General features: G+C 45.0%; 1 protein-coding gene and 1 long non-coding RNA gene across 6 annotated transcripts in view; one reads left to right on the top strand and one right to left on the bottom strand.

Annotated features, from left to right (window-relative positions):
• The first annotated feature begins 851 nt into the window (after positions 1-851).
• Positions 852-11,048, top strand: LOC124128351. The gene is made up of 3 exons (XR_006860142.2): positions 852-972; positions 6,090-6,399; positions 10,830-11,048. It is a non-coding gene; the product is annotated as an uncharacterized LOC124128351 (long non-coding RNA).
• An 8,414-nt stretch (positions 11,049-19,462) lies between these two features.
• LOC125381056 (GRB10-interacting GYF protein 2-like) overlaps positions 19,463-26,795 on the bottom strand; it is a 49,451-nt gene continuing 42,118 nt past the window's right edge. For all 5 annotated transcript variants that reach the window (XM_048397227.1, XM_048397225.1, XM_048397224.1 and 2 more), the window contains 2 exons: positions 26,231-26,353; positions 19,463-24,365 (listed from right to left, as the gene is read on the bottom strand). In XM_048397227.1, the coding sequence (XP_048253184.1) occupies positions 24,165-24,365; positions 26,231-26,353 (324 nt within the window). In that variant the 3' untranslated portion in view covers positions 19,463-24,164. The remainder of the gene's footprint in view (positions 24,366-26,230; positions 26,354-26,795) is intronic.

A 26,795-nucleotide genomic window follows, 5' to 3' on the forward strand; every position in this document is an offset into this window, starting at 1 on the left:
ATTCATTACAACTGATTAATTGGTGAACATCCAGAAAGTGTCCGGCGTTGGGTTTTTTAAGAATAAGACAGACGAAATAACCCCATGCCTGTTGCTCTGCCAATTTCGTTTAGCAAACAAAAATCACCTGGGAAGTGTAATTTACGGAAGTATTTTAGGGCCATTTGTTTTTTATATTCTTTTCGATACTATCTTGAAATTTCAAGATACTAGTTGAAATTTCAAGATATAGAAGTTGAAATCTCAAGATAGTATCTTGAAATTTCAACTTAGTTTCTTGAAATTACAACTAAGCATAATCCAATTGAGTTCAATTACAATTAGTAATAATTAGATTTACTATATGGGAGATTTCAACCAGACTGGTCTCCTTCTGTGTGTTGCGCAACTGGCATAATTATAAATAGACGGACTCCAAATCCATTATTTGTGTAAGCCTGACAGTCACAGATAGTAGTTAAAATAAACTCGAAAAATATCTTTTGACATTATTTTAAAAAGAAAATGCATATTGGTGGAATAATTCAACTGCATCCCCAACTCGATCTATGGTATAAACTCGATCTATGGTATACAACTGTAAATGAAAACGATGAAAATAGAGATATTGACAAAACTAACATTATTTGTATGTGTGGGTAAGAGGGCGTTCCTCGAATGTCTCACAGTCCCTGAACCCTATTTTATTCCCTTCCGCCCGGCCCTTTCTGCAACAGCCCGAAATGAAGCAAATCTAGATTTTCCTCACATTCTCAATGGGGCTCCTTTTTTAAATTAAATGGAGTTTCTTTTAAAATATTATATTTTCAGAGACGAAGCGTAAGTCTAGCACCATCCAACACGACCTTGAACTTTCTTGAACAAAATGGCGGCCAGGAAGCGATTTTTATGAATGATAACCACAATGTTTGCTGTTTTATAAGCAAAATATGATATGTCAAGGGATGTCTTATCATCCCGTGGATACATAAGGTAGTATCTTTCCTTATCAATACTTTTTTAAATATTTTGCATGTATAGATAAAGTTGTAGCCACGGATATAGCAAGACTTGTATTCGACTGCACCAACAGGCACTGCTGGGTGCGGCCGAGGCAAGACATGCTCCTTGGTGTCAAGTCTCTCTCCTCCAAGGAAATAATGGAGCAATGTTCATTAATATTATGACCGCTAATTGTAAATGAACAGCATTCTTGTATACACAGATGCGCCGTAAGTGTGTCCAGTGTGAATTTGGATTGTTTTTACCTTTTCTCTTAAAAACTAACTCGCATGATATCTCTCTCATATTGTCAGCCTAAAGTTTGTTAAAAAGCTCTCTTTCCAAAGTATCGTCTGGTTTAAATGGCAACCACACAATCGTTAGCCATTATTTGTGTGTTATTTTTTCAGATAATTTAATATATTTGAAGTGGCCACTGACTATGGTATTTAATTGAATCTCGCATGCTTTGACCGTTACTTTGCCTCAATTGCGTGGATCAATGTTCATGATATCAATCACTGGATTGTCTGGTCCAGACTCGATTAGCAGGAATGTTGCTGAGTGCAGCGTAAACAACAAACCAACCAACCAACCAGTACAATTATGTGTAATCTACAGGGCACAGCTAGCAGTAACCTTGATTTTCTGTTGAGAAACACATTTTGACTCCGAGCAGTTCATGCTTGAAGAATGAAAAAAATAGTCTAGTCACTTGATAAAAAAAATGGTAAAATATCTTTAAAAAACTTTCCGACTTTATTCCTCAGAGACCACAGGCTGAAAGACTTTGCTATGATGTGTAATAAACAATGGGAATCAAAATATAACTTATTTTTATGAATTGATTTTATTCTAAATTAAGTTAACTTTTTCAAACCTTGCAAGAAAGGCTGAGGAAGCTGCAGTGGTATGGTGCTCAAAGCTGTACATGCCAGTTGTTGTTTTTGTTGTTGCAGTGATATGGTGCTCAAAGCTGTACATGCCAGTTGTTGTTGTTGCAGTGGTATGGTGCTCAAAGCTGTACATGCCAGTTGTTGTTGTTGTTGCTGCAGTGGTATGGTGCTCAAAGCTGTACATGCCAGTTGTTGTTGTTGCTGCTGCAGTGGTATGGTGCTCAAAGCTGTACATGCCAGTTGTTGTTGTTGTTGTTGTTACAGTGGTATGGTGCTCAAAGCTGTACATGCCAGTTGTTGTTGTTGCAGTGGTATGGTGCTCAAAGCTGTACATGCCAGTTGTTGTTGTTGTTGCTGCAGTGGTATGGTGCTCAAAGCTGTACATGCCAGTTGTTGTTGTTGTTGCTGCAGTGGTATGGTGCTCAAAGCTGTACATGCCAGTTGTTGTTGTTGTTGTTACAGTGGTATGGTGCTCAAAGCTGTACATGCCAGTTGTTGTTGTTGTTGCAGTGGTATGGTGCTCAAAGCTGTACATGCCAGTTGTTGTTGTTGCAGTGGTATGGTGCTCAAAGCTGTACATGCCAGTTGTTGTTGTTGTTGTTGCAGTGGTATGGTGCTCAAAGCTGTACATGCCAGTTGTTGTTGTTGTTGCTGCAGTGGTATGGTGCTCAAAGCTGTACATGCCAGTTGTTGTTGTTGTTGCTGCAGTGGTATGGTGCTCAAAGCTGTACATGCCAGTTGTTTTTGTTGTTGCTGCAGTGGTATGGTGCTCAAAGCTGTACATGCCAGTTGTTGTTGTTGTTGCAGTGGTATGGTGCTCAAAGCTGTACATGCCAGTTGTTGTTGTTGCAGTGGTATGGTGCTCAAAGCTGTACATGCCAGTTGTTGTTGTTGTTGCTGCAGTTGTATGGTGCTCAAAGCTGTACATGCCAGTTGTTGTTGTTGTTGCTGCAGTGGTATGGTGCTCAAAGCTGTACATGCCAGTTGTTGTTGTTGTTGCTGCAGTGGTATGGTGCTCAAAGCTGTACATGCCAGTTGTTGTTGTTACAGTGGTATGGTGCTCAAAGCTGTACATGCCAGTTGTTGTTGTTGCTGCTGCAGTGGTATGGTGCTCAAAGCTGTACATGCCAGTTGTTGTTGTTGTTGCAGTGGTATGGTGCTCAAAGCTGTACATGCCAGTTGTTGTTGTTGTTGTTGCAGTGGTATGGTGCTCAAAGCTGTACATGCCAGTTGTTGTTGTTGTTGCTGCAGTGGTATGGTGCTCAAAGCTGTACATGCCAGTTGTTGTTGTTGTTGTTGCAGTGGTATGGTGCTCAAAGCTGTACATGCCAGTTGTTGTTGTTGTTGCTGCAGTGGTATGGTGCTCAAAGCTGTACATGCCAGTTGTTGTTGTTGCAGTGGTATGGTGCTCAAAGCTGTACATACCAGTTGTTGCTGTTGTTGTTGCTGCAGTGGTATGGTTCTCAAAGCTGTACATGCCAGTTGTTGTTGTTACAGTGGTATGGTGCTCAAAGCTGTACATGCCAGTTGTTGTTGTTGCTGCTGCAGTGGTATGGTGCTCAAAGCTGTACATGCCAGTTGTTGTTGTTGTTGCAGTGGTATGGTGCTCAAAGCTGTACATGCCAGTTGTTGTTGTTGTTGTTGCAGTGGTATGGTGCTCAAAGCTGTACATGCCAGTTGTTGTTGTTGTTGCTGCAGTGGTATGGTGCTCAAAGCTGTACATGCCAGTTGTTGTTGTTGTTGTTGCAGTGGTATGGTGCTCAAAGCTGTACATGCCAGTTGTTGTTGTTGTTGCTGCAGTGGTATGGTGCTCAAAGCTGTACATGCCAGTTGTTGAGGAAGCTGCAGTGGTATGGTGCTCAAAGCTGTACATGCCAGTTGTTGTTGTTGCTGCTGCAGTGGTATGGTGCTCAAAGCTGTACATGCCAGTTGTTGTTGTTGTTGCTGCAGTGGTATGGTGCTCAAAGCTGTACATGCCAGTTGTTGTTGTTGTTGTTGCAGTGGTATGGTGCTCAAAGCTGTACATGCCAGTTGTTGTTGTTGTTTCAGTGGTATGGTGCTCAAAGCTGTACATGCCAGTTGTTGTTGTTGTTGTTACAGTGGTATGGTGCTCAAAGCTGTACATGCCAGTTGTTGTTGTTGCTGCTGCAGTGGTATGGTGCTCAAAGCTGTACATGCCAGTTGTTGTTGTTGCTGCTGCAGTGGTATGGTGCTCAAAGCTGTACATGCCAGTTGTTGTTATTGTTACAGTGGTATGGTGCTCAAAGCTGTACATGCCAGTTGTTGTTGTTGTTGTTGCTGCAGTGGTATGGTGCTCAAAGCTGTACATGCCAGTTGTTGTTGTTGTTGTTACAGTGGTATGGTGCTCAAAGCTGTACATGCCAGTTGTTGTTGTTGTTGCTGCAGTGGTATGGTGCTCAAAGCTGTACATGCCAGTTGTTGTTGTTGTTGTTGCAGTGGTATGGTGCTCAAAGCTGTACATGCCAGTTGTTGTTGTTGTTGCTGCAGTGGTATGGTGCTCAAAGCTGTACATGCCAGTTGTTGTTGTTGTTGCAGTGGTATGGTGCTCAAAGCTGTACATGCCAGTTGTTGTTGTTGTTGTTGCTGCAGTGGTATGGTGCTCAAAGCTGTACATGCCAGTTGTTGTTGTTGTTGCAGTGGTATGGTGCTCAAAGCTGTACATGCCAGTTGTTGTTGTTGTTGTTGCAGTGGTATGGTGCTCAAAGCTGTACATGCCAGTTGTTGTTGTTGTTGCAGTGGTATGGTGCTCAAAGCTGTACATGCCAGTTGTTGTTGTTGTTGCAGTGGTATGGTGCTCAAAGCTGTACATGCCAGTTGTTGTTGTTGTTGTTGCAGTGGTATGGTGCTCAAAGCTGTACATGCCAGTTGTTGTTGTTGTTGTTGCAGTGGTATGGTGCTCAAAGCTGTACATGCCAGTTGTTGTTGTTGTTGTTGCAGTGGTATGGTGCTCAAAGCTGTACATGCCAGTTGTTGTTGTTGTTGCTGCAGTGGTATGGTGCTCAAAGCTGTACATGCCAGTTGTTGTTGTTGTTGTTGCAGTGGTATGGTGCTCAAAGCTGTACATGCCAGTTGTTGTTGTTGTTGCAGTGGTATGGTGCTCAAAGCTGTACATGCCAGTTGTTGTTGTTGTTGCAGTGGTATGGTGCTCAAAGCTGTACATGCCAGTTGTTGTTGTTGCTGCTGCAGTGGTATGGTGCTCAAAGCTGTACATGCCAGTTGTTGTTGTTGCTGTTGCAGTGGTATGGTGCTCAAAGCTGTACATGCCAGTTGTTGTTGTTGTTACAGTGGTATGGTGCTCAAAGCTGTACATGCCAGTTGTTGTTGTTGCTGTTGCAGTGGTATGGTGCTCAAAGCTGTACATGCCAGTTGTTGTTGTTGTTACAGTGGTATGGTGCTCAAAGCTGTACATGCCAGTTGTTGTTGTTGCAGTGGTATGGTGCTCAAAGCCGTACGTGCCAGTTGTTGTTGTTGTTTGTTGTGTAACTGCACATTCAGCAGTATTCCAGCTATATGACAGCATATATGTAAATAATCAGGCTGGACCAGACAATCCGGTGATTGAAAACATGACAATCAATTGATCTATGCAAGTAGGATGCAACAACATGCATCAACCAAGTCAGCGAGCCTGGCCACCCAATCCCATTAGTCGCTTCTTACAACAAGCTTGGATTGCTGAAGTTCAATTGTAACCCATGTCTTCACTGATTGTTCATGCCAGTCAAATGTCTTTTTGAAAATTAAAAACAACACTTTTTCGGAGATGGGGCCCAGCATGGAGAGATGATACCTTAAATCATACAAAGTTTTTCATGCCAGTCAAATATATAAAGTACCTTTCTCATAAGAAATGGCAAAAATGTTTTGCAGGGTTTGAAATTAGATGATATCCTTAATATTATGAACTGTTCCTTTATATGTTTGAAAATAAGGTGGTCCTGGGGTCCTTCAGGTTTGTTGCTATAGTATTTGATTCAAGGAAGCCCCTTTAATTTTGAACTTTTCACATTAGGGCTATGACAAGTACTCTTTGAGTCTCATGCTTAATTTCGAACCCTGTTTTAGGTCTCAGAAGATTTGTTTCATTTGTTTGACATCTTCCACTCAGCATGCTCAGGTTCATCCGGAGAATTTCATTCAGGATCATGTTTATCATTGTTATCCAATTTGAAATGAGTAACTTTGTTGCAGCTGAGGACCACTGCCACCAGCTGTTGGTCACACCATCACCACCACCCACAACAGAGAACTGGGCACAGAGGACACAGTCACTAATGTAGTGTCTGGAGGCTAGGCCAGGAGAGACACCATCACCACCACCCACAACAGAGAACTGGGCACAGAGGACACAGTCGCTAATGTAGTGTCTGGAGGCTAAGCCAGGAGAGACACCATCACCACCACCCACAACAGAGAACTGGGCACAGAGGACACAGTCGCTAATGTAGTGTCTGGAGGCTAAGCCAGGAGAGACACACAAACACACCCAGACACATAGATGGTAGGGACAAGACAAAGTTTTATTATTATGTTGAGTAGAGACAAGCACCTGACAGCCCCTGTTGAGTAGAGACATGCACCTGACAGCCCCTGTTGAGTAGAGGAGTGCACCTGACAGCCCCTGTTGAGTAGATACATGCACCTGACAGCCCCTGTTGAGTAGAGACAAGCACCTGACAGCCCCTGTTGAGTAGAGACATGCACCTGACAGCCCCTGTTGAGTAGAGACATGCACCTGACAACCCCTGTTGAGTAGAGACAAGCACCTGACAGCCCCTGTTGAGTAGAGGAGTGCACCTGACAGCCCCTGTTGAGTAGATACATGCACCTGACAGCCCCTGTTGAGTAGAGACAAGCACCTGACAGCCCCTGTTGAGTAGAGACATGCACCTGACAGCCCCTGTTGAGTAGAGGAGTGCACCTGACAGCCCCTGTTGAGTAGATACATGCACCTGACAGCCCCTGTTGAGTAGAGACAAGCACCTGACAGCCGCTGTTGAGTAGAGACATGCACCTGACAGCCCCTGTTGAGTAGAGACATGCACCTGACAACCCCTGTTGAGTAGAGACAAGCACCTGACAGCCCCTGTTGAGTAGAGACATGCACCTGACAGCCCCTGTTGAGTAGAGGAGTGCACCTGACAGCCCCTGTTGAGTAGATACATGCACCTGACAGCCCCTGTTGAGTAGAGACAAGCACCTGACAGCCCCTGTTGAGTAGAGACATGCACCTGACAGCCCCTGTTGAGTAGAGACATGCACCTGACAACCCCTGTTGAGTAGAGACAAGCACCTGACAGCCCCTGTTGAGTAGAGGAGTGCACCTGACAGCCCCTGTTGAGAAGAGACATGCACCTAACAGCCCCTGTTGAGTAGATACATGCACCTGACAGCCCCTGTTGAGTAGAGACAAGCACCTGACAGCCCCTGTTGAGTAGAGACATGCATCTGACAGCCCCTGTTGAGTAGAGACAAGCACCTGACAGCCCCTGTTGAGTAGACACATGCACCTGACAGCCCCTGTTGAGTAGAGACAAGCACCTGACAGCCCCTGTTGAGTAGACACATGCACCTGACAGCCCCTGTTGAGTAGAGACATGCACCTGACAGCCCCTGTTGAGTAGAGACATGCATCTGACAGCCCCTGTTGAGTAGAGACAAGCACCTGACAGCCCCTGTTGAGAAGAGGAGTGCACCTGACAGCCCCTGTTGAGTAGAGACAAGCACCTGACAGCCCCTGTTGAGTAGAGACATGCACCTGACAGACCCTGTTGAGTAGAGACAAGCACCTGACAGCCCCTGTTGAGTAGAGACATGCACCCGGCAGCCCCTGTTGAGTAGAGACATGCACCTGACAGCCCCTGTTGAGTAGAGACAAGCACCTGACAGCCCCTGTTGAGAAGAGGAGTGCACCTGACAGCCCCTGTTGAGTAGAGACATGCACCTGGCAGCCCCTGTTGAGTAGAGACATGCACCTGACAGCCCCTGTTGAGTAGAGACATGCACCCGGCAGCCCCTGTTGAGTAGAGACATGCACCAGACAGCCCCTGTTGAGAAGAGGGGTGACAGCAACCATGTCCTTGCAATTAGTACCTACACATGTTCTTTGCTTTCACGTGTTCACCTGTTCACTGATCTCACATGCCTTCACCTGTTCACTGATCTCACATGCCTTCTCTGGTTCACCTGTTCACTGATCTCACATGCATTCTTTTGTTCACCTGTTCACTGATCTCACATGCCTTCACATGTTCACCTGTTCACTGATCTCACATGCTTTCACCTGTTCACTGATCTCACATGCCTTCACTTGTTCACCTGTTCATTGATCTCACATGCCTTCTCTTGTTCACCTGTTCACTGATCTCACATGCCTTCACTTGTTCACCTGTTCATTGATCTCACATGCCTTCACTTGTTCACCTGTTCACTGATCTCACATGCCTTCACTTGTTCACCTGTTCACTGATCTCAAATGCCTTCTCTTGTTCACCTGTTCACTGATCTCACATGCCTTCACTTGTTCACCTGTTCACTGATCTCACATGCCTTCACTTGTTCACCTGTTCACTGATCTCACATGCCTTCTCTTGTTCATCTGTTCATTGATCTCACATGCCTTCTCTTGTTCACCTGTTCATTGATCTCACATGCCTTCTCTGGTTCAACTGTTTACTGATCTCACATGCCTTCACTTGTTCACCTGTTCACTGATCTCACATGCCTTCACTTGTTCACCTGTTCATTGATCTCACATGCCTTCTCTGGTTCAACTGTTTACTGATCTCAGATGCCTTGACTTGTTCACCTGTTCATTGATCTCACATGCCTTCACTTGTTCACCTGTTCACTGATCTCACATGCCTTCACTTGTTCACCTGTTCACTGATCTCACATGCATTCTTTTGTTCACCTGTTCACTGATCTCACATGCCTTCTCTTGTTCACCTGTTAATTGATCTCACATGCCTTCTCTGGTTCAACTGTTTACTGATCTCACATGCCTTCACTTGTTCACCTGTTTATTGATCTCACATGCCTTCTCTTGTTCACCTGTTCACTGATCTCACATGCCTTCACTTGTTCACCTGTTTACTGATCTCACATGCCTTCACTTGTTCACCTGTTTATTGATCTCACATGCCTTCTCTTGTTCACCTGTTCACTGATCTCACATGCCTTCACTTGTTCACCTGTTCATTGATCTCACATGCCTTCTCTGGTTCAACTGTTTACTGATCTCACATGCCTTCACTTGTTCACCTGTTCACTGATCTCACATGCCTTCTCTTGTTCACCTGTTAATTGATCTCACATGCCTTCTCTGGTTCAACTGTTTACTGATCTCACATGCCTTCACTTGTTCACCTGTTTATTGATCTCACATGCCTTCTCTTGTTCACCTGTTCACTGATCTCACATGCCTTCACTTGTTCACCTGTTCATTGATCTCACATGCCTTCTCTGGTTCAACTGTTTACTGATCTCACATGCCTTCACTTGTTCACCTGTTCACTGATCTCACATGCCTTCACTTGTTCACCTGTTCATTGATCTCACATGCCTTCTCTTGTTCACTGTTCTAACATGCCTTCATGTGTTCGCTGATCTCACATGCCTTCATGTGTTCACCTGTTCACTGATCTCACATGCCTTCTCTGGTTCACCTGTTCACTGATCTCACATGCCTTCATGTGTTCACCTGTTCACTGATCTCACATGCCTTCTCTGGTTCACCTGTTCACTGATCTCACATGCCTTCTCTTGTTCACCTGTTCACTGATCTCACATGCCTTCTCTTGTTCACCTGTTCACTGATCTCACATGCCTTCTCTTGTTCACCTGTTCACTGATCTCACATACCTTCACTTGTTCACCTTTTCACTTATCTCACATGCCTTCACCTGTTCACTGATCTCACATGCCTTCACTTGTTCACCTGTTCACTGATCTCACATGCCTTCTCTGGTTCACCTGTTCACTGTTCTCACATGCCTTCACCTGTTCACTGATCTCACATGCCTTCACCTGTTCACTGATCTCACATGCCTTCTCTTGTTCACCTCTTCACTGATCTCACATGCCTTCACTTGTTCACCTGTTCACTGATCTCACATGCCTTCTCTGGTTCACCTGTTCACTGATCTCCCATGCCTTCACCTGTTCACTGATCTCACATGCCTTCACCTGTTCACTGATCTCACATGCCTTCTCTTGTTCACCTGTTCACTGATCTCACATGCCTTCACCTGTTCACTGATCTCACATGCCTTCACTTGTTCACCTGTTCACTGATCTCACATGCCTTCTCTTGTTCACCTGTTCACTGATCTCACATGCCTTCTCTTGTTCACTGATCTCACATGCCTTCACTTGTTCACCTGTTCACTGATCTCACATGCCTTCTCTTGTTCACCTGTTCACTGATCTCACATGCCTTCTCTTGTTCACCTGTTCACTGATCTCACATGCCTTCACTTGTTCACCTGTTCACTGATCTCACATGCCTTCTCTTGTTCACCTGTTCACTGATCTCACATGCCTTCTCTTGTTCACCTGTTAACTGATCTCACATGCCTTCACTTGTTCACCTGTTCACTGATCTCACATGCCTTCTCTTGTTGTGTGGTTAATGAAGGTTACCCTGACACACACACACACACCCAAAACCCCACCCACAACCCACTTTCATAATACACTGTTTGAGGTAAACAGTGACAGGGTAGAGAGCCTCACCAGCAATACACAGGTGTGAACACCTGAGTCATAAAGTCAGTTCTAATAAACAAACAAGAATTGATTGTAAACAAACAAATATTTTTTTCAATACTGATAATTTTGTGTATCATGAGTATGTCTTGATTATGCACAATAAGTGTTGCAGAAAAGTTACAAGTTTGTCCAGGTCTAAATTTCAAATTCTTGTTTCAGTTCCGGTCTGCCTGGTTTCCGCGACCACGCCACGCCAAGCCAGGGCAATGGTTGGGCTCGCATGTTAGAGTCTTAGGGTTAGGGAGCCAGGTCAAGGGTGGGGCTTCCCTGTTAGGGTCTTAGGGTTAGGGGACCAGGGCAAGGGTTGGGCTCCCCTGTTAGGGTCTTAGGATTAGGGCAAGGCTGGGGCTCCCCTATTTGGGTCTTAGGGTTAGGGAACCAGGGCAAGGGTGGGGCTCCCCTGTTAGGGTCTTAGGATCAGGGAGCCAGGGCAAGGGTTGGGCTCCCCTGTTAGGGTCTTAGGGTTAGGAGCCCAGGGCAAGGGTTGGGCTCCCCTGTTAGGGTCTTAGGGTCAGGGAGCCAGGGCAAGGGTTGGGCTCCCCTGTTAGGGTCTTAGGGTCAGGGAGCCAGGGCAAGGGTGGGGCTTCCCTGTTAGGGTCTTAGGGTTAGGAGCCCAGGGCAAGGGTTGGGCTCCCCTGTTAGGGTCTTAGGGTCAGGGAGCCAGGGCAAGGGTTGGGCCCCCCTGTTAGGGTCTTAGGGTTAGGGGACCAGGGCAAGGGTTGGGCTCCCCTGTAAGGGTCTTATGATTAGGGCAAGGCTGGGGCTCCCCTATTTGGGTCTTAGGGTCAGGGAGCCAGGGCAAGGGTTGGGCTCCCCTATTAGGGTCTTAGGGTTAGGGGACCAGGGCAAGGGTGGGGCTCCCCTTTTAGGGTCTTAGGGTTAGGGAGCCAGGGCAAGGGTGGGGCTCCCCTGTAAGGGTCTTATGATTAGGGCAAGGCTGGGGCTCCCCTATTTGGGTCTTAGGGTCAGGGAGCCAGGGCAAGGGTTGGGCTCCCCTATTAGGGTCTTAGGGTTAGGGGACCAGGGCAAGGGTGGGGCTCCCCTTTTAGGGTCTTAGGGTTAGGGAGCCAGGGCAAGGGTGGGGCTCCCCTGTTAGGGTCTTATGATTAGGGCAAGGCTGGGGCTCCCCTATTTGGGTCTTAGGGTCAGGGAGCCAGGGCAAGGGTGGGACACCCCTGTTAGGGTCTTAGGGTTAGGGTGCCAGGGCAAGGGTTGGGCTCCCCTGTTAGGGTCTTAGGGTTAGGGAGCCAGGGCAAGGGTGGGGCTCCCCTGTTAGGGTCTTAGGGCTAGGGTGCCAGGGCAAGGGTGGGGCTCCCCTTTTAGAGTCTTAGGGTTAGGGGACCAGGGCAAGGTTTGGGCTCCCCTGTTAGGGTCTTAGGGTTAGGGAGCCAGGGCAAGGGTGGGGCTCCCCTGTTAGGGTCTTATGATTAGGGCAAGGCTGGGGCTCCCCTATTTGGGTCTTAGGGTCAGGGAGCCAGGGCAAGGGTGGGGCACCCCTGTAAGGGTCTTAGGGTTAGGGAGCCAGGGCAAGGCTGGGGCTCCCCTATTTGGGTCTTAGGGTTAGGGAACCAGGGCAAGGGTGGGGCTCCCCTATTAGGGTCTTAGGGTTAGGGTGCCAGGGCAAGGGTGGGGCTCCCCTGTTAGGGTCTTAGGGTCAGTGAGCCAGGTCAAAGTTGGGGCTCCCCTGTTGGGGTCTTAGGGTTAGGGAACCAGGGCAAGGGTTGGGCTCCCCTGTTAGGGTCTTAGGGTCAGGGAACCAGGGCAAGGGTTGGGCTCCCCTGTTAGGGTCTTAGGGTCAGGGAACCAGGGCAAGGGTTGGGCTCCCCTGTTAGGGTCTTAGGGTCAGGGAACCAGGGCAAGGGTGGGGCTCCCCTGTTAGGGTCTTAGGGTTAGGGGACCAGGGCAAGGGTGGGGCTCCCCTGTTAGGGCCTTAGGGTTAGGGAACCAGGGCAAGGGTGGGGCTCCCCTGTTAGGGTCTTAGGGTTAGGGGACCAGGGCAAGGGTGGGGCTCCCCTGTTAGGGTCTTAGGGTTAGGGAGCCAGGGCAAGGGTTGGGCTCCCCTGTTAGGGTCTTAGGGTTAGGGAGCCAGGGCAAGGGTTGGGCTCCCCTGTTAGGGTCTTAGGGTTAGGGAACCAGGGCAATGGTTGGGCTCCCCTGTTAGGGCCTTAGGGTTAGGGAACCAGGGCAAGGGTGGGGCTCCCCTGTTAGGGTCTTAGGGTTAGGGAGCCAGGGCAAGGGTTGGGCTCCCCTGTTAGGGTCTTAGGGTTAGGGAGCCAGGGCAAGGGTTGGGCTCCCCTGTTAGGGTCTTAGGGTTAGGGAACCAGGGCAATGGTTGGGCTCCCCTGTTAGGGCCTTAGGGTTAGGGAACCAGGGCAAGGGTGGGGCTCCCCTGTTAGGGTCTTAGGGTTAGGGAGCCAGGGCAAGGGTTGGGCTCCCCTGTTAGGGTCTTAGGGTTAGAGGACCTAGATAAGAGTTTGGCACCCTTATTTGTGTCTAAGGGAAACACTGCTAACAGGGAAAGGTGTCCTGGAATTGATGCTTGACCACTTCCCGAAACTTTAGGGATAGCTGTTTTTGGGGGGATGTCAACCTCAGAAGCAGAACAAACAGCACATATGCATGCTTACAAATTGTGACACAGTCACCTTGGCAAGCCTTTATATATAACATGGTGAGGTGTGGTTGCTAGGGTATATAACATGGTGAGTGGATGTTAGTGATGTATATAACCTGGGGAGGTGTGGTTAGCAGGGGATATAACATGGAGAGTGGAGGATATAACATGGGGAGTGGGGCATATAACATGGGGAGTGGGGGATATGACATGGGGAGTGGGGTATATAACATGGGGAGTGGGGGACATAACATGGGGAGTGGAGTATATAACATGGGGGAATGGAGGATATAACATGGTGAGTGGGGGGTATAACATGGGGAGGTGTGGTTGGTGGGGATATAACATGGGAGTGGGGGGTATAACATGGGGAGGTGTGGTTGGTGGGGATATGACATGGGGAGTGGAGGATATAACATGGGGGAGTGGAGGATATAACATGGGAGTGGGGGGTATAACATGGGGAGGTGTGGTTGGTGGGGATATGACATGGGGAGTGGAGTATATAACATGGGAAATGGAGGATATAACATGGGAGTGGGGGGTATAACATGGGGAGGTGTGGTTAGATGGGGATATGACATGGGGAGTGGGGGGTATAACATGGGGAGGTGTGGTTGGTGGGGATATGACATGGGGAGTGGAGGATATAACATGGGGAATGGAGGATATAACATGGGAGTCGGGCGTATAACATGGGGAGGTGTGGTTAGATGGGGATTGAACATGGGGAGTGAGAAAGTGAATCAATGCATGTATAGATGTGAATCTCTGTTCACAAGGAGGATCGATTGAGTCACCAGAGTGTTTGACTGAATGAATCATTGAGTGAGAGTAAGTGAGTGTTTGTTCCTTCATTAGTTCTTTCTTTTCATGGTCGCTATCTGCCTGAAATAATGCTGATGCAACATTAATTTTTAACTCACTCACTCCTTCTTTTCATGGGTCTATTCACACTAAGGTAGTTCTCACTGAATAGTTCTGCCAATGAATAAAAAAGACCTAGTAAGCATATGGCAGTGCACCATTTTGGAATCTGATCCGATTGTTAACCTGAGTTACAAAAGTCGGATCAAACCAATTTAGTTTTCCTATTTTCTCCTGAATCAATGTACAAATGGCCAGGAGGCCAAAGTAAAATGCTGTGGGCGTCCATTGGAGTCTCATTCCTTGACAATTAAAGCTTTTAATAAAGAAAGTGAACAAATATGTTTGTTTGTTTGTTTGTTTTAATGCCAATATTCCAGCTATATGTCGGTGGTCCATAAATAATCGAGTCTGGACCAGACAATGTAGTGATTGACATCATGAACACCAATCCACGCTCTATGATGACATGCATCAACCAGGTCAGCAAGTCTGACCACCGGACCCCATTAGACACCCTTAGTCGCCTTTTACGGCAAGCATGGGTTTCTGAAGACCTATTCTGACCTGGATCTTAATGAAAAAATGCATGAAACTCACTCACTCACTCACTCACTCAAGACATTTCCTGAATGGGTGGGTAACAGAAAATGAAAAACTATAATATTTTCTACAAGTAAATAACAATATTAAATTCTCTTGAAAGGACTTTACAAGGTATAGTATCTTTGGCAAAATTCATTGAGTGTACAGACAAATAATGCACTAGGTCTACGGGGCAGGTAAACTACAGTTAGTTTGTTATTTCACAGGGCAGGTAAACTACCGTTAGTTTGTTATTTCACAGGGCAGGACACAACGAACATGGTGTGTCAGCAATTCTTCACAAGATCTGTGATTACAAAACAACATGTTTTCTGTCGGCCTTCCGTCTGTTGTATTGTGTACAGGTCGTCTAGTGTCATTGCGTGCACCCCAAGAGAGACTAATCCAACACAAAGAGAGGGGAGGGGAGGGAATGCTTATGTCTAATAGCTGTTTACAGGTAATTCACACCATCTTTTCACAGATCACAGATACTCTTTCCACCCGTTTCACAATCACGGATCATGTAAATTAGTTCATATTTCATAGAGATAAGAAACCATCCATTCTTCCTTATTAATCTGATAGTGACTCAAACCTTGTCATCGTCAGGTTTATGTTTTTGCATGTATAAACTGGGACTGCACATCATATTGTGACATGTAAACTTGGTAGCAACTTGTCAGACTATCTCGGGCGTTTCTTGATAGTTTTTGGCTGCTCCAAATTTAATACATCGTTTTCCCAGTTTCGATATGAAAATGATGAGGAATAATAACAATTCACTGAAAAAAGGCTCTTCACAGACATCCTTTAATTATTGGAAAATTCAGAAAACGGGACTTTGGAGAATAACATCGCAGTTCATTCCTAACGTGAAATATCGAATCACGGCAAATAAAAACAGCCAATAATAGGTATTCCCTACCCACATAAATGTGCGTGCGTGCGTGCAAGCTACTAAATAGACGACCAAGAGAATCCCCACTTCGTTTCCCCCTTCAGGCTACAACAAATAGATCTATATTTTTGGCTTGACAAATTCTTTATCAATGTTATTTCCAATGGCCATCTTTTCAGATCTTACCTATCTACTGAATGTCAAATATCGCCTTATTTACCAGTGAGTGCATTGATGTGTGTAAACGACTCAACCTAACAATAAATCAACAAAGTGAATTATTTGTTAATATTTGGGAATAAATAGACTGTGGAAGAATTAATTGCCCTTCACTGAAATTACTCGGCACTGGCAGATCAGTACGTGTAGTGTTTTTGAATTTCATTTCACACTCTGTTCATTGATTGTTCTTGAAATAAAAGACAACAATTTAAGGCAAACGACAATGTACTTTGTTGCCCATATCAATATAAAATAGGAAAGCGAATTGAAAAAAGAATTTCCCACATCATGTTGTATCACAGCCTATCAGTGTGGCTGTAAATAATTGTTTTATATTTACCTGGTCTATTTATTAAATCTCTTCATTTTTCACACATTCCCATTTGAACATACAAGAATATACTTGCAGCTCAGCTTTCACACCAAACATTTGATTTTTTAATTTCAGTGATGTAATTAATCCTCAGTATCAGTTTACCAACTCCAAATCTTTCCAGAGAGGAAGCTTCATTTTTCTCTTTCAAAAATATGCATCCTTCATAGTTCTTATCCTTAAAAAAATACAGTTGTTTTGTTTTTTTAATGAAAAATGCCATACTCCTTTAGTTTTCAGGGATTACTTTTTAGTTTAAGGTTTTGTTTAATTACCTTCCTATGTTCCGGTTAGTTTATATAAATACATTTTACATATTAGGGCTACGACTTTTATTACTTTCCTATATTACCAAACAAGGTGCACGCCGACTAGCAACATGTAGAGTCCCTCTTGTCCAATATCCCGCAGTGAGATGTTTTCAAAACATCCGCAGCACACTGTCACCATTTGATTTCTATTTTGTGTAAATAAAAAAAAATCAGCCACCATCTGCTTGAAAAGACATAACTCAGCCTCCATAAAAAGTCTCATCAACACAGAGTATTTAGTGAGCAAAGCCATAATCTTTCATAGAGAGACATCATCATAAGAGACAATATATGTCTGTAACCCTAATTGATTAATAATCATTTCAAATCTTCCCCTGGTCAGACGCTCTATCTATCCACTAGACCACGGCGGTGGTAAGGACTATGGAGATAGACATGTATTTGGTATGACGTCCGGGGATCGAACCCCGACCTTCCGCTCTGAGGTCAGACGCTCCATCCATTCAACTAGACCACGGCGGCGGTAAGGACTATGGAGATAGACGTGTTTGGTATGAGGTGACCGGCCGGGGATCGAACCCCGACCTTCTGCTCTGAGGTCAGACGCGCTATCTATTCCACTAGACCACGGCGGCGGTAAGGACTATGGAGATAGAGATTATGTGGTATCAGAGGCCTTATGGCCAACACTACACATTTACATACCAGTACCTGTGCACAATATCACATAACATCTAAGATCCGTGAAGATGCGGGAAAGAATTGGTCTTCATAAGAGGCGACTTACGGGGTCGGTGGTCAGACTAGAGAATTATTTTCAGCAACCCATGCTTGTCGTAAGAGGCGACTAACGGGATCGGGTGGTCAGACTCGCTGACCTAATTGATGCATGTTATCGTATCCTATTTGCCTAGATCCATGCCAGTCACTGGATTGTCTGGTCCAGACTCGATTTTTTACAGACCGCCGCCATAGAGCTGGAATACTGCTTACAACTTATTTGAAGAAGAATAACGATTATCTACCTCCCTAAAAAATGTTGAAGGTTACAATATTATTGAGTGAGTGAGTGAGTGAGTGAGTGAGTGAGTGAGTGAGTGAGTATGGTTACGCCGTTTTTAGCAATATTCCAGCAATATCACGGCGGGGGACACCAGAAATGGGCTTCACACATTGTACCCATGTCGGGAATCGAACCCGGGTCTTCGGCGTGTTACTATATTAACTCGCGACAGATCATCTGTATTTCTTCATAGTTCGTAGGTTATTAACTAAACGTCAGTTTATAGAAAACTATAATATACTGATGGAAATAAACAAGGGAACGGTATTCAGGGAAGCACCTGTTTGATGTGTCATCCTGTTTACTTCATCCTCAGTTGCGGTGGATGCGATGCTGATGGGCATTGTCTTATGGTTGATCAGCTGAGTGAGTGAGTGAGTGAGTGAGTGAGTGAGTGAGTGAGTGAGTGAGTGAGTGAGTGAGTGAGTGAGTGAGTGAGTGAGTGAGTGAGTGAGTGAGTGAGTGAGTGAGTGAGTGAGTGAGTGAGTGAGTGAGTGAGTGAGTGAGTGAGTGAGTGAGTGAGTGAGTGAGTGAGTGAGTGAGTGAGTGAGTGAGTGAGTGAGTGAGTGAGTGAGTGAGTGAGTGAGTGAGTGAGTGAGTGAGTGAGTGAGTGAGTGAGTGAGTGAGTGAGTGAGTGAGTGAGTGAGTGAGTGAGTGAGTGAGTGAGTGAGTGAGTGAGTGAGTGAGTGAGTGAGTGAGTGAGTGAGTGAGTGAGTGAGTGAGTGAGTGAGTGAGTGAGTGAGTGAGTGAGTGAGTGAGTGAGTGAGTGAGTGAGTGAGTGAGTGAGTGAGTGAGTGAGTGAGTGAGTGAGTGAGTGAGTGAGTGAGTGAGTGAGTGAGTGAGTCTTTACCCGGCTTTTATCAATATTCCAGCAGCATCACGGTGGGGGACACCAGAAATGGGCTTCACACATTATATCCATGTGGGAATTGAACCCCACCTCGTCTGTAATACAGACCCTGAAACAAATATATCCAACAAAGCCCATGCACGTCTATAATATTGGGCAAGTCTAGAGTACTGCAGTATCAGTATCTGAAAATGAAGAAAGCCATGGCTCCTTTTGATTCTAATTTATAACTACAATTTAACAACTATTTTTATTGTAAAATATGTCCATTTCAGACTAGAGGCGAGTCTACCCACCACCCTAACGTTATCAGTATCTGCTTCTACTCATATGATAGGGATGGTATGTTTTGTTTGCACGCTGTGCTGTCGAGCCATGTTTGTTTGTTGTTTAACGCCGCTCACAGCAATATTAGAGCTATATGAGGGCCGTCTGTAAATAATCTGGACCAGACAATCCAGAGAATGACATCATGAGCATTACGCAATTGTATCTATAGTAATAATCTCACTCCAGTTGTGAGCATGTATATTCATGGTAATGACGCTGTTGAGGATGGTCATGATGTTGCTGATGCTGATGACGTCGATGATAACGTGGATGTGCGTTGATGAATAACTAATGAAGTACCCCAGTGTGTTGTGTTGTAGTTTTGTATGGTGGTGTGAGTGAATGAGCTGGATTTAACAGGCTTTTAACAGCATTCCAGTTATATCAGCTTAATGTGGGAGGAAAGCCCGAAGTGATGCAGGTCTCAGGCATTCACCACTTTGGTTAAACCCAAGGTGTTATAAAGCTAGAAACATAATTGGGGCGAACCGGGATTCAAACCCACAACCATAGGTTTCTGCCGTGCCAAAGGGACGCAACTCTGCACATCAAATCGCGGCGCCTTAGACAACTGGGTTACCTGTGCCCCCTTTTAATCATGAAATCTCTTTGGAACAGTTTTGAACTTCTGAAGAATGTTTTACTGCAAATAATAGTCTAAATCATACTTGCTGGCTGTGAGTTTGTTTATACACACAGAGTAACAAAAACAAAGTCATTTGAAAAATTGGCACTTTATTGCTCAATCATCATGGCAACACATTCAATAATTCAGACAATACACCACCCTCTCTATTAACATGCATCCATGAGCCTCTCGTTCTTCCACATCCTCACTAACTCACACACGCACATGCAAAGTTCAGAATATCAACAGCAAACTGCAAACTGTCACATTCGGACAAAATAATCTAAAATAGATGACATCCATACAAATATAGAATTGTGGTCAGTTTTATAACATTGTCAAACACAGGCATGGCTGACCAAACCACATCTGATCTCTGGGTTGGGTCAAAGTACTTGTTTACTTGCTGTAGTTAGTTAATGTAACTTCTTTCATTTGTTTGTCCCACTTTCTCAATTCTTTCATGAAGTACCAACACCTCGATGCAGCTCTTCCCCAGCAAAATCCTTGACTGGAACTGAGAGAGATGGTCTAATGCTGTTTGGAACTGTATCTCGGTCACACCTCAGTTGTCAACTTAATGTAAGACATGTCGTACTTTGAATCAACACACGAGCGAGCACTGGCAAGATACTGAAAACAAAAGCTCCTAATCATGGTGCTTCCTCTTCTTTAGAAAAATAGTTCAAAATTTAAACCAGAAATCAAACAATAGTTATCTTTTAAGTAATGCGTTAAGATCTTAAATAGGCAACTTAATCCAAATATATAACAGATTACGAACTTGAAGACAAGACATCTGAATGTATAAACAAAGCTTACTATTTTGATAACATGAAGTAATTCTCTATTTTATGATCAATTCCAAAGGCAGGAAGTATTCTATAATCCAAGGCATTGGTACTCCATCAGAAAGACTGGTTCAACACAAACATCATAAATAGGAGACAACCCATACTCACTGTCTAGGACACGTGTCTGACTGATCAAAACAGACAAAGCTCAGCATGGCGCAAGGGAGATAACTGGCAAAACAGGGGAAGTAACTGGAGCCGATTTTGCATAATGCTGCTACTAACGTTGGATTGTTCATGTTGGGCATCAAAACCTTTTTTACACAGATAACAAAAGTTACCTAACTTTGAGAGAATGAAAATGATATAGATTACAGCTGTAATTCAAAATTACTGCAGGCTTTTCAGACCTACATTTAATGAGCAACACCATCTTAAGACATTAATGAAAAGAAACAGATGTACATAGGAAAGAAATAGGTGATTAGCAATTTTGAAATTCAGAAAAATTGACTCACAAAGTAATGATAAAGGATGTAAATGAACATCTTGGAGCATTCAACCTGAAAGTATGTATCAACATGTTCACACTTATGTAATCTGACATTTATACTTGACATGGTATTGGTGAACCGAAACGTGCTCAAGTCTGTTTCATACAATAGACATTTCTGCAGTAGAGTACAAGTAGTATTTTCAATGAATTAGGATTACAATGAATCAACAAAATAACAGTTCCATCACAGCAGGAAGTCGCTTGTCAAGCCATGAGACTGACATAAACAGGCAATCAAACTAGGAAGTATCCATACTTGGACATTGTGGCAGCCTGATACAAGTTGCTCTTAGCAACAAGCTGGGGGACCTTGTGGCAGCCCGATACAAGTTGCTCCTAGCAACAAGCTGGGGGACCTTGTGGCAGCCTGATACAAGTTGCTCCTAGCAACAAGCTGGGGGACCTTGTGGCAGCCTGATACAAGTTGCTCCCAGCAACAAGCTGGGGGGTCCTCCTGAGTGGGGACAGTTCCTACATAGGTAAGAGTGCATGTCTATCGTTTTGCTTAAAGCTTCTCTCCATCTGCATCTCAACTGCAGACTGAGTGAGTGAGTGAGTGAGTTAAAGTTTAACGTCACATCGGCAATATTTCAGCCATATCGTGACGAAACAAAACTGCACACTGAAAACATGACTCTAAATATGCAGAACTTGTTACCGGAATCCTGATTGTTCAAAGGACATAGATTCAGTTACGCCTGTCGTATCATAGTCAAAAGCTGTTATCTTACCCATATTATGCACTTCTAAGCAGTACAGCTAAAACCAATTTAATTTAGACTTCAGTGAAACAGACCTAGCTTTTAGCAAATATAAATCACAATGTGTGACAGAAGGCATCAACACAGCAAGGGTTAAAAAATATTTACGCTCTGCAATTGACCCATGAGAACAATCAGAGATAAGCCAAAATAGTGTCACATCGATTCAGTATTTTTTCTGATATTAATCCTTGTTCAACATGCTTACAGTATCATGTATTACAGATCATAGATGCTAGTATTCAGGAATACTGGTTAGGTGTTCTTTATCTTCCTAGAGCCAACTATATCAAAAGTATCCATCGTAATGTGACGGCCACTGTTCAGACATTCCAAAATAGAAAAGTAACTCGACTAGTTACATATACACCTGAAAAAAAGTTAAGCACTGCTTACTATACTCCTACTAAAAAAGAGTTAAAGAAAATCCAATGTTTTCAAATGATTATAGCTCATGTCATAGCCATGACACATTAACCATAGTCATATAAAACAATCAGGTGTTCCTTAACTTCTTTTGAGTACTATATATATTTCAACATGAAACAGCCATGTCTGTATATCAGACCCTGTAATAAATTTCCAAAGTTAAATCCTCATATTAGCAAAAGTAAAACTGATTATGTTATGCACTTTGTAGCTATTCCATGGCAACAGATGCACTTAAGTTCGGAATATAGGACAAGAAAGACTGGCTGGTGATTAACTTTTTTCAAGGTGTATATTTTAAAAATAAATATTGCAATGTTACATAAGACCGGAAGCACATTTTTTAACCCTTGCTGTATCAATGGCTGATAACATGACATGTATACTGTGTATGTCATTGAACTCCAACAATACAATCCTGACATCATTCAGGCAAGAGATGCTGTACATTATGCATAGTTTAATTGGAAACATCTTTGTTGGAGATAGGAGTGTTGTGACAGCAGAGATTCTGCTCCTAGCTACTGGGTGAGGTGGAATCTTCATGGAAGGTGTGTTGACACACACAGCAGCCCAGGAACTGGCTCAAGGTACTAACAAGCTGGTAGAATGACACCATTAAGAATTAATCAATAACATAATATTTAAGATATGACGGAGTCTTCTAATAAACATTTTGAAAATGTAATTTCCGCTCAAAGTGAATTAATATATGAGCTGCTACAATGATGTACATTTGGCAACATCCTGAGTGGACTACTTTATCTGTTGAATGCTGATTCTATTAAGATGTTTGTGAGATGAGATATTGGCCAAAAGACAGTAAGAATCCATTTAAATAGATACCCTGTAGGCAGTTCTATGTAAATGGACACACACTGCCTTCAATAAATCCATTACCGACATTATCATCCATGAAAGTCTGAACTCTCGATATTCTTGACATCACAAACCAAACAACACATTCCGAGTCTGTTTGTTTTGCTGTATATTTTGTCTGAGTCAAATGTGTCGTGTCTGGAGACACAGCAGAATTCTTGTCTTCATATTTCAGCGACTGCGTTAAGCTATTACCGATGGGATTTCATTCACGTAACACCCAAATTCATTCAAGTATAACATCGTTACATAAATATCTAGATCGTTAAATTCGGTGCAATATGTTGGATTGAATTAAGTCAGGTTATTGCTATGATAGCAGCTTGATGGAACAGAGAATACTCTCTCTGAATAGCAAAGCCTAAAGTTTAAATTGTGTTTTACTGGTAACTACATAATAATTAAAAAACAACAAATCTCTCTTCGGTCAACTTATGTGAAGCAGAGAACCTGTATAAAAGCCATGTATCCGGTTTGGATAATTATGCGATAACAATAAAAGTATGTTAAGAAATGCAGAAACTATTCAGGTTATCCTGGGCTTCATAAAGACTTAACATTGTGATCCCTGACAAATTCAGTTAAAATTCATCGTGCTTAAGTACTTGTTTTCTCTGGAACAATATTTTCACTAAAGAAACCAACACGCAATTAAAATAACAAAGGCACAAGCACCTTCTCAATATTAGATTGAAGAAAGAATGTATTGACATGGGACACTGGCCGCCTCCAGGACACATGGCAAAGAGAGGCCTCGAGTTGCATCATCGCTGTCATGTTGCATCTCACCAAGCAGCAGAAGCGGTCCATGACGCACCAACGTCGTTTTCAACTATCGACTTTCTTCAGATTTCTTTCCTCTTTGTTACTTTCCCTGTTGTGCAGCACCCTCTGACGATGGAAAATAGTATTTAGTATCACAGATATTTGCTTCAGGTTTGGACTATGTGTTGGCTGGGACGACCCGATCACAGCGTTGGAGGAATCCTGACCGGGTCCATCCTTCACCAAGCATATTCCATCACCAACAGGCAGATAGTCAGTGGTGTCCACCCGATCTACTTTCAATGGGGTACAGAAGTCTGTTGCTGAACAGTCACATCAGCCAATCAGTTGTTGAGGCACCAGCATTGGAGTTGGCGTCATCTGAATCAATCCACTATATACTAGCACACCAGTTAGTCACCATTCTCGTTCAATATCTGTGCCAAGACTGAAATCTGGAGGACAATTTTGCAAGTAACAAGCAATGAGGATATCATCTCAAATCTTGACTGGGCTGTGTCCAGCTTTGCAAACAGCAGGTCCAACATTGCAACAATCTCGGCAACAGAAAGTAAAGGAAAGACCACATTTCATAGCACCAATGTTCAGTCCACATTCTCGATCTCGCCAGCGTTGACCCGTGTGGGGTCAGCATGGACCGTGAAGCCAAGGATGCTCTTGTCAATCTTCTGCATCTTGCCCTTCTTCTTCTTGTTCTTGTTGCGGGCTGCCGACTCAGCATCATTGTTGTTGCTGGACCGGACCTCCTTCGGGTTGACTGCAGGTGCTGGGCCCCAAATACTGTCCTGTGAATAACAGGTATAATACTGTCCTGTAAATAACAGGTATAATACTGTCCTGTAAATAACAGGTATAATACTGTCCTGTAAATAACAGGTATAATACTGTCCTGTAATAAAATGCTCTTCTCTTTATAAATTCAAAGGCCTTTTAGCAGACATTGAAGGCAATCATGTAAACCTAAGCATAAAAGCTCTTCATCCTTACTGGTCATATTGTCATCCCTGTTGTCAGGGTACCCACCCCCTCCCAGTGTCAGGGTACCCACCCCCTCCTGGTGTCAGATACACCCCTGGTGTCAGGGTACCCACCCCCTCCTGGTGTCAGATACATCCCTGGTGTCAGTGCTACAAGCCAGGTACCCACCCCCTCCTAGTGTCAGGGTACCCACCCCCTCCTGGTGTCAGATACATCCCTGGTGTCAGGCTACCCACCCCCTCCTGGTGTCAGGGTACCCACCCCCTCCTAGTGTCAGGGTACCCACCCCTCCTGGTGTCAGATACATCCCTGGTGTCAGGCTACCCAGCCCCTCCTGGTGTCAGGGTACCCACCCCCTCCTAGTGTCAGGGTACCCACCCCCTCCTAGTGTCAGGGTACCCACCCCTCCTGGTGTCAGATACATCCCTGGTGTCAGATACATCCCTGGTGTCAGGGTACCCACCCTCCTGGTTTCATATTGTCATCCCTGGTGTCAGAGCTACAAGCCAGGTACCCCCCTCCCCCCTCCTGGTGTCAGTGCTACAAGCCAGGTCCAACCCCTCCTGGTGTCAGTGCTACAAGCCAGGTACCCCCCTCCCCTTCCTTGTGTCAGTGCTACAAGCCAGGTACCCCCCTCCCCTTCCTTGTGTCAGTGCTACAAGTCAGGTACCCCCCCTCCCCTTCCTTGTGTCAGAGCTACAAGCCAGGTACCCCCCCTCCTGGTGTCAGAGCTACAAGCCAGGTACCCCCCCTCCTGGTGTCAGAGCTACAAGCCAGGTACCCCTCCTCCCTGGTGTCAGTGCTACAAACCAGGTACCCCCCTTCCTGGTGTCAGTGCTACAAACCAGGTACCCCCCTCCCCACCCCTTCCTGGTGTCAGTGCTACAAGCCAGGCCCCCCCCCTTCCTGGTGTCAGTGCTACAAGCCAGGTAACCCCCCTCCCCACCCCTTCCTGGTGTCAGTGCTACAAGCCAGGTCCCCCCCCCCTTCCTGGTGTCAGTGCTACAAGCCCGGTACCACCCCTTCCTGGTGTCAGTGCTACAAGCCAGGTACCCCCCTTCCTGGTGTCAGTGCTACAAGCCAGGTACCCCCCTCCCCACCCCTTCCTGGTGTCAGTGCTACAAGCCAGGTCCCCCCCCCTTCCTGGTGTCAGTGCTACAAGCCAGGTCCCCCCCCCTTCCTGGTGTCAGTGCTACAAGCCAGGTACCCCCCTTCCTGGTGTCAGAGCTACAAGCCAGGTACCCACCCCCTCCTAGTGTCAGATACATCCCTGTTATCAGGGTACCCACCCCCTCCTGTTGTAAGATACATCCCTGTTATCAGGGTACCCACCCCCTCCTGTTGTAAGATACATCCCTGTTATCAGGGTACCCACCCCCTCCTAGTGTAAGATACATCCCTGTTATCAGGGTACCCACCCCCTCCTGTTGTAAGATACATCCCTGTTATCAGGGTACCCACCCCCTCCTGTTGTAAGATACATCCCTGTTATCAGGGTACCCACCCCCTCCTGTTGTAAGATACATCCCTGTTATCAGGGTACCCACCCCCTCCTGGTGTCAGATACATCCCTGTTATCAGGGTACCCACCCCCTCCTGGTGTCAGTGCTACAAGTCAGGTACTCCCCCTCCCCACCCCTCCTGGTGTCAGTGCTACAAGTCAGGTACCCACCTCCTCCTGTTGTCTCTCTAGTCTGGCCTTCTGCTTATACTGGCTCCGTTTCTCCAGGAACTGCCGACCAAACTCCTTTGCAGCACCAGACTCACCAAGGTACGACCTCACATAATCATGGACCTGTGGCACAAAATATCTAACAGTATATACAAGTGAGTCATTAAGAGACTTAGATCTGTTATAACAGGAGTTGTCTGCCAAATTGAGTCTCATACCAAATCAGACCTTCATTAATGAAACAATAATAGACACACATTGTGAGTGTTTAATGCTGCAATCAGCAATATTTCAGCTATAGACGGGTCTGTAAATAATCAAGTCTGAACCACAGTCCAGTGTTTGACATCATGAGCATCAATCCACACAATTGGGATACAATGACATGCATCAACCAAGTCAGCGGGCCTGACCACCCAATCCTAATTGTCGCTTCTTACGACAAGCATGGCTGCCTTTTACTGCAAGCATGGACATTGTGAGTGAGTTGGGTTCAACATCCCCAGGAATACTATTTCAGTCACATGGCATACTTAAACTAATGAATGTCCTTATGTTGTTTAAC

This window comes from Haliotis rufescens, unplaced genomic scaffold (genome assembly GCF_023055435.1).
Source record: "Haliotis rufescens isolate VD_foot unplaced genomic scaffold, xgHalRufe1.0.p SCAF_166, whole genome shotgun sequence".
In the NCBI taxonomy this organism is placed as follows: domain Eukaryota; kingdom Metazoa; phylum Mollusca; class Gastropoda; order Lepetellida; family Haliotidae; genus Haliotis; species Haliotis rufescens.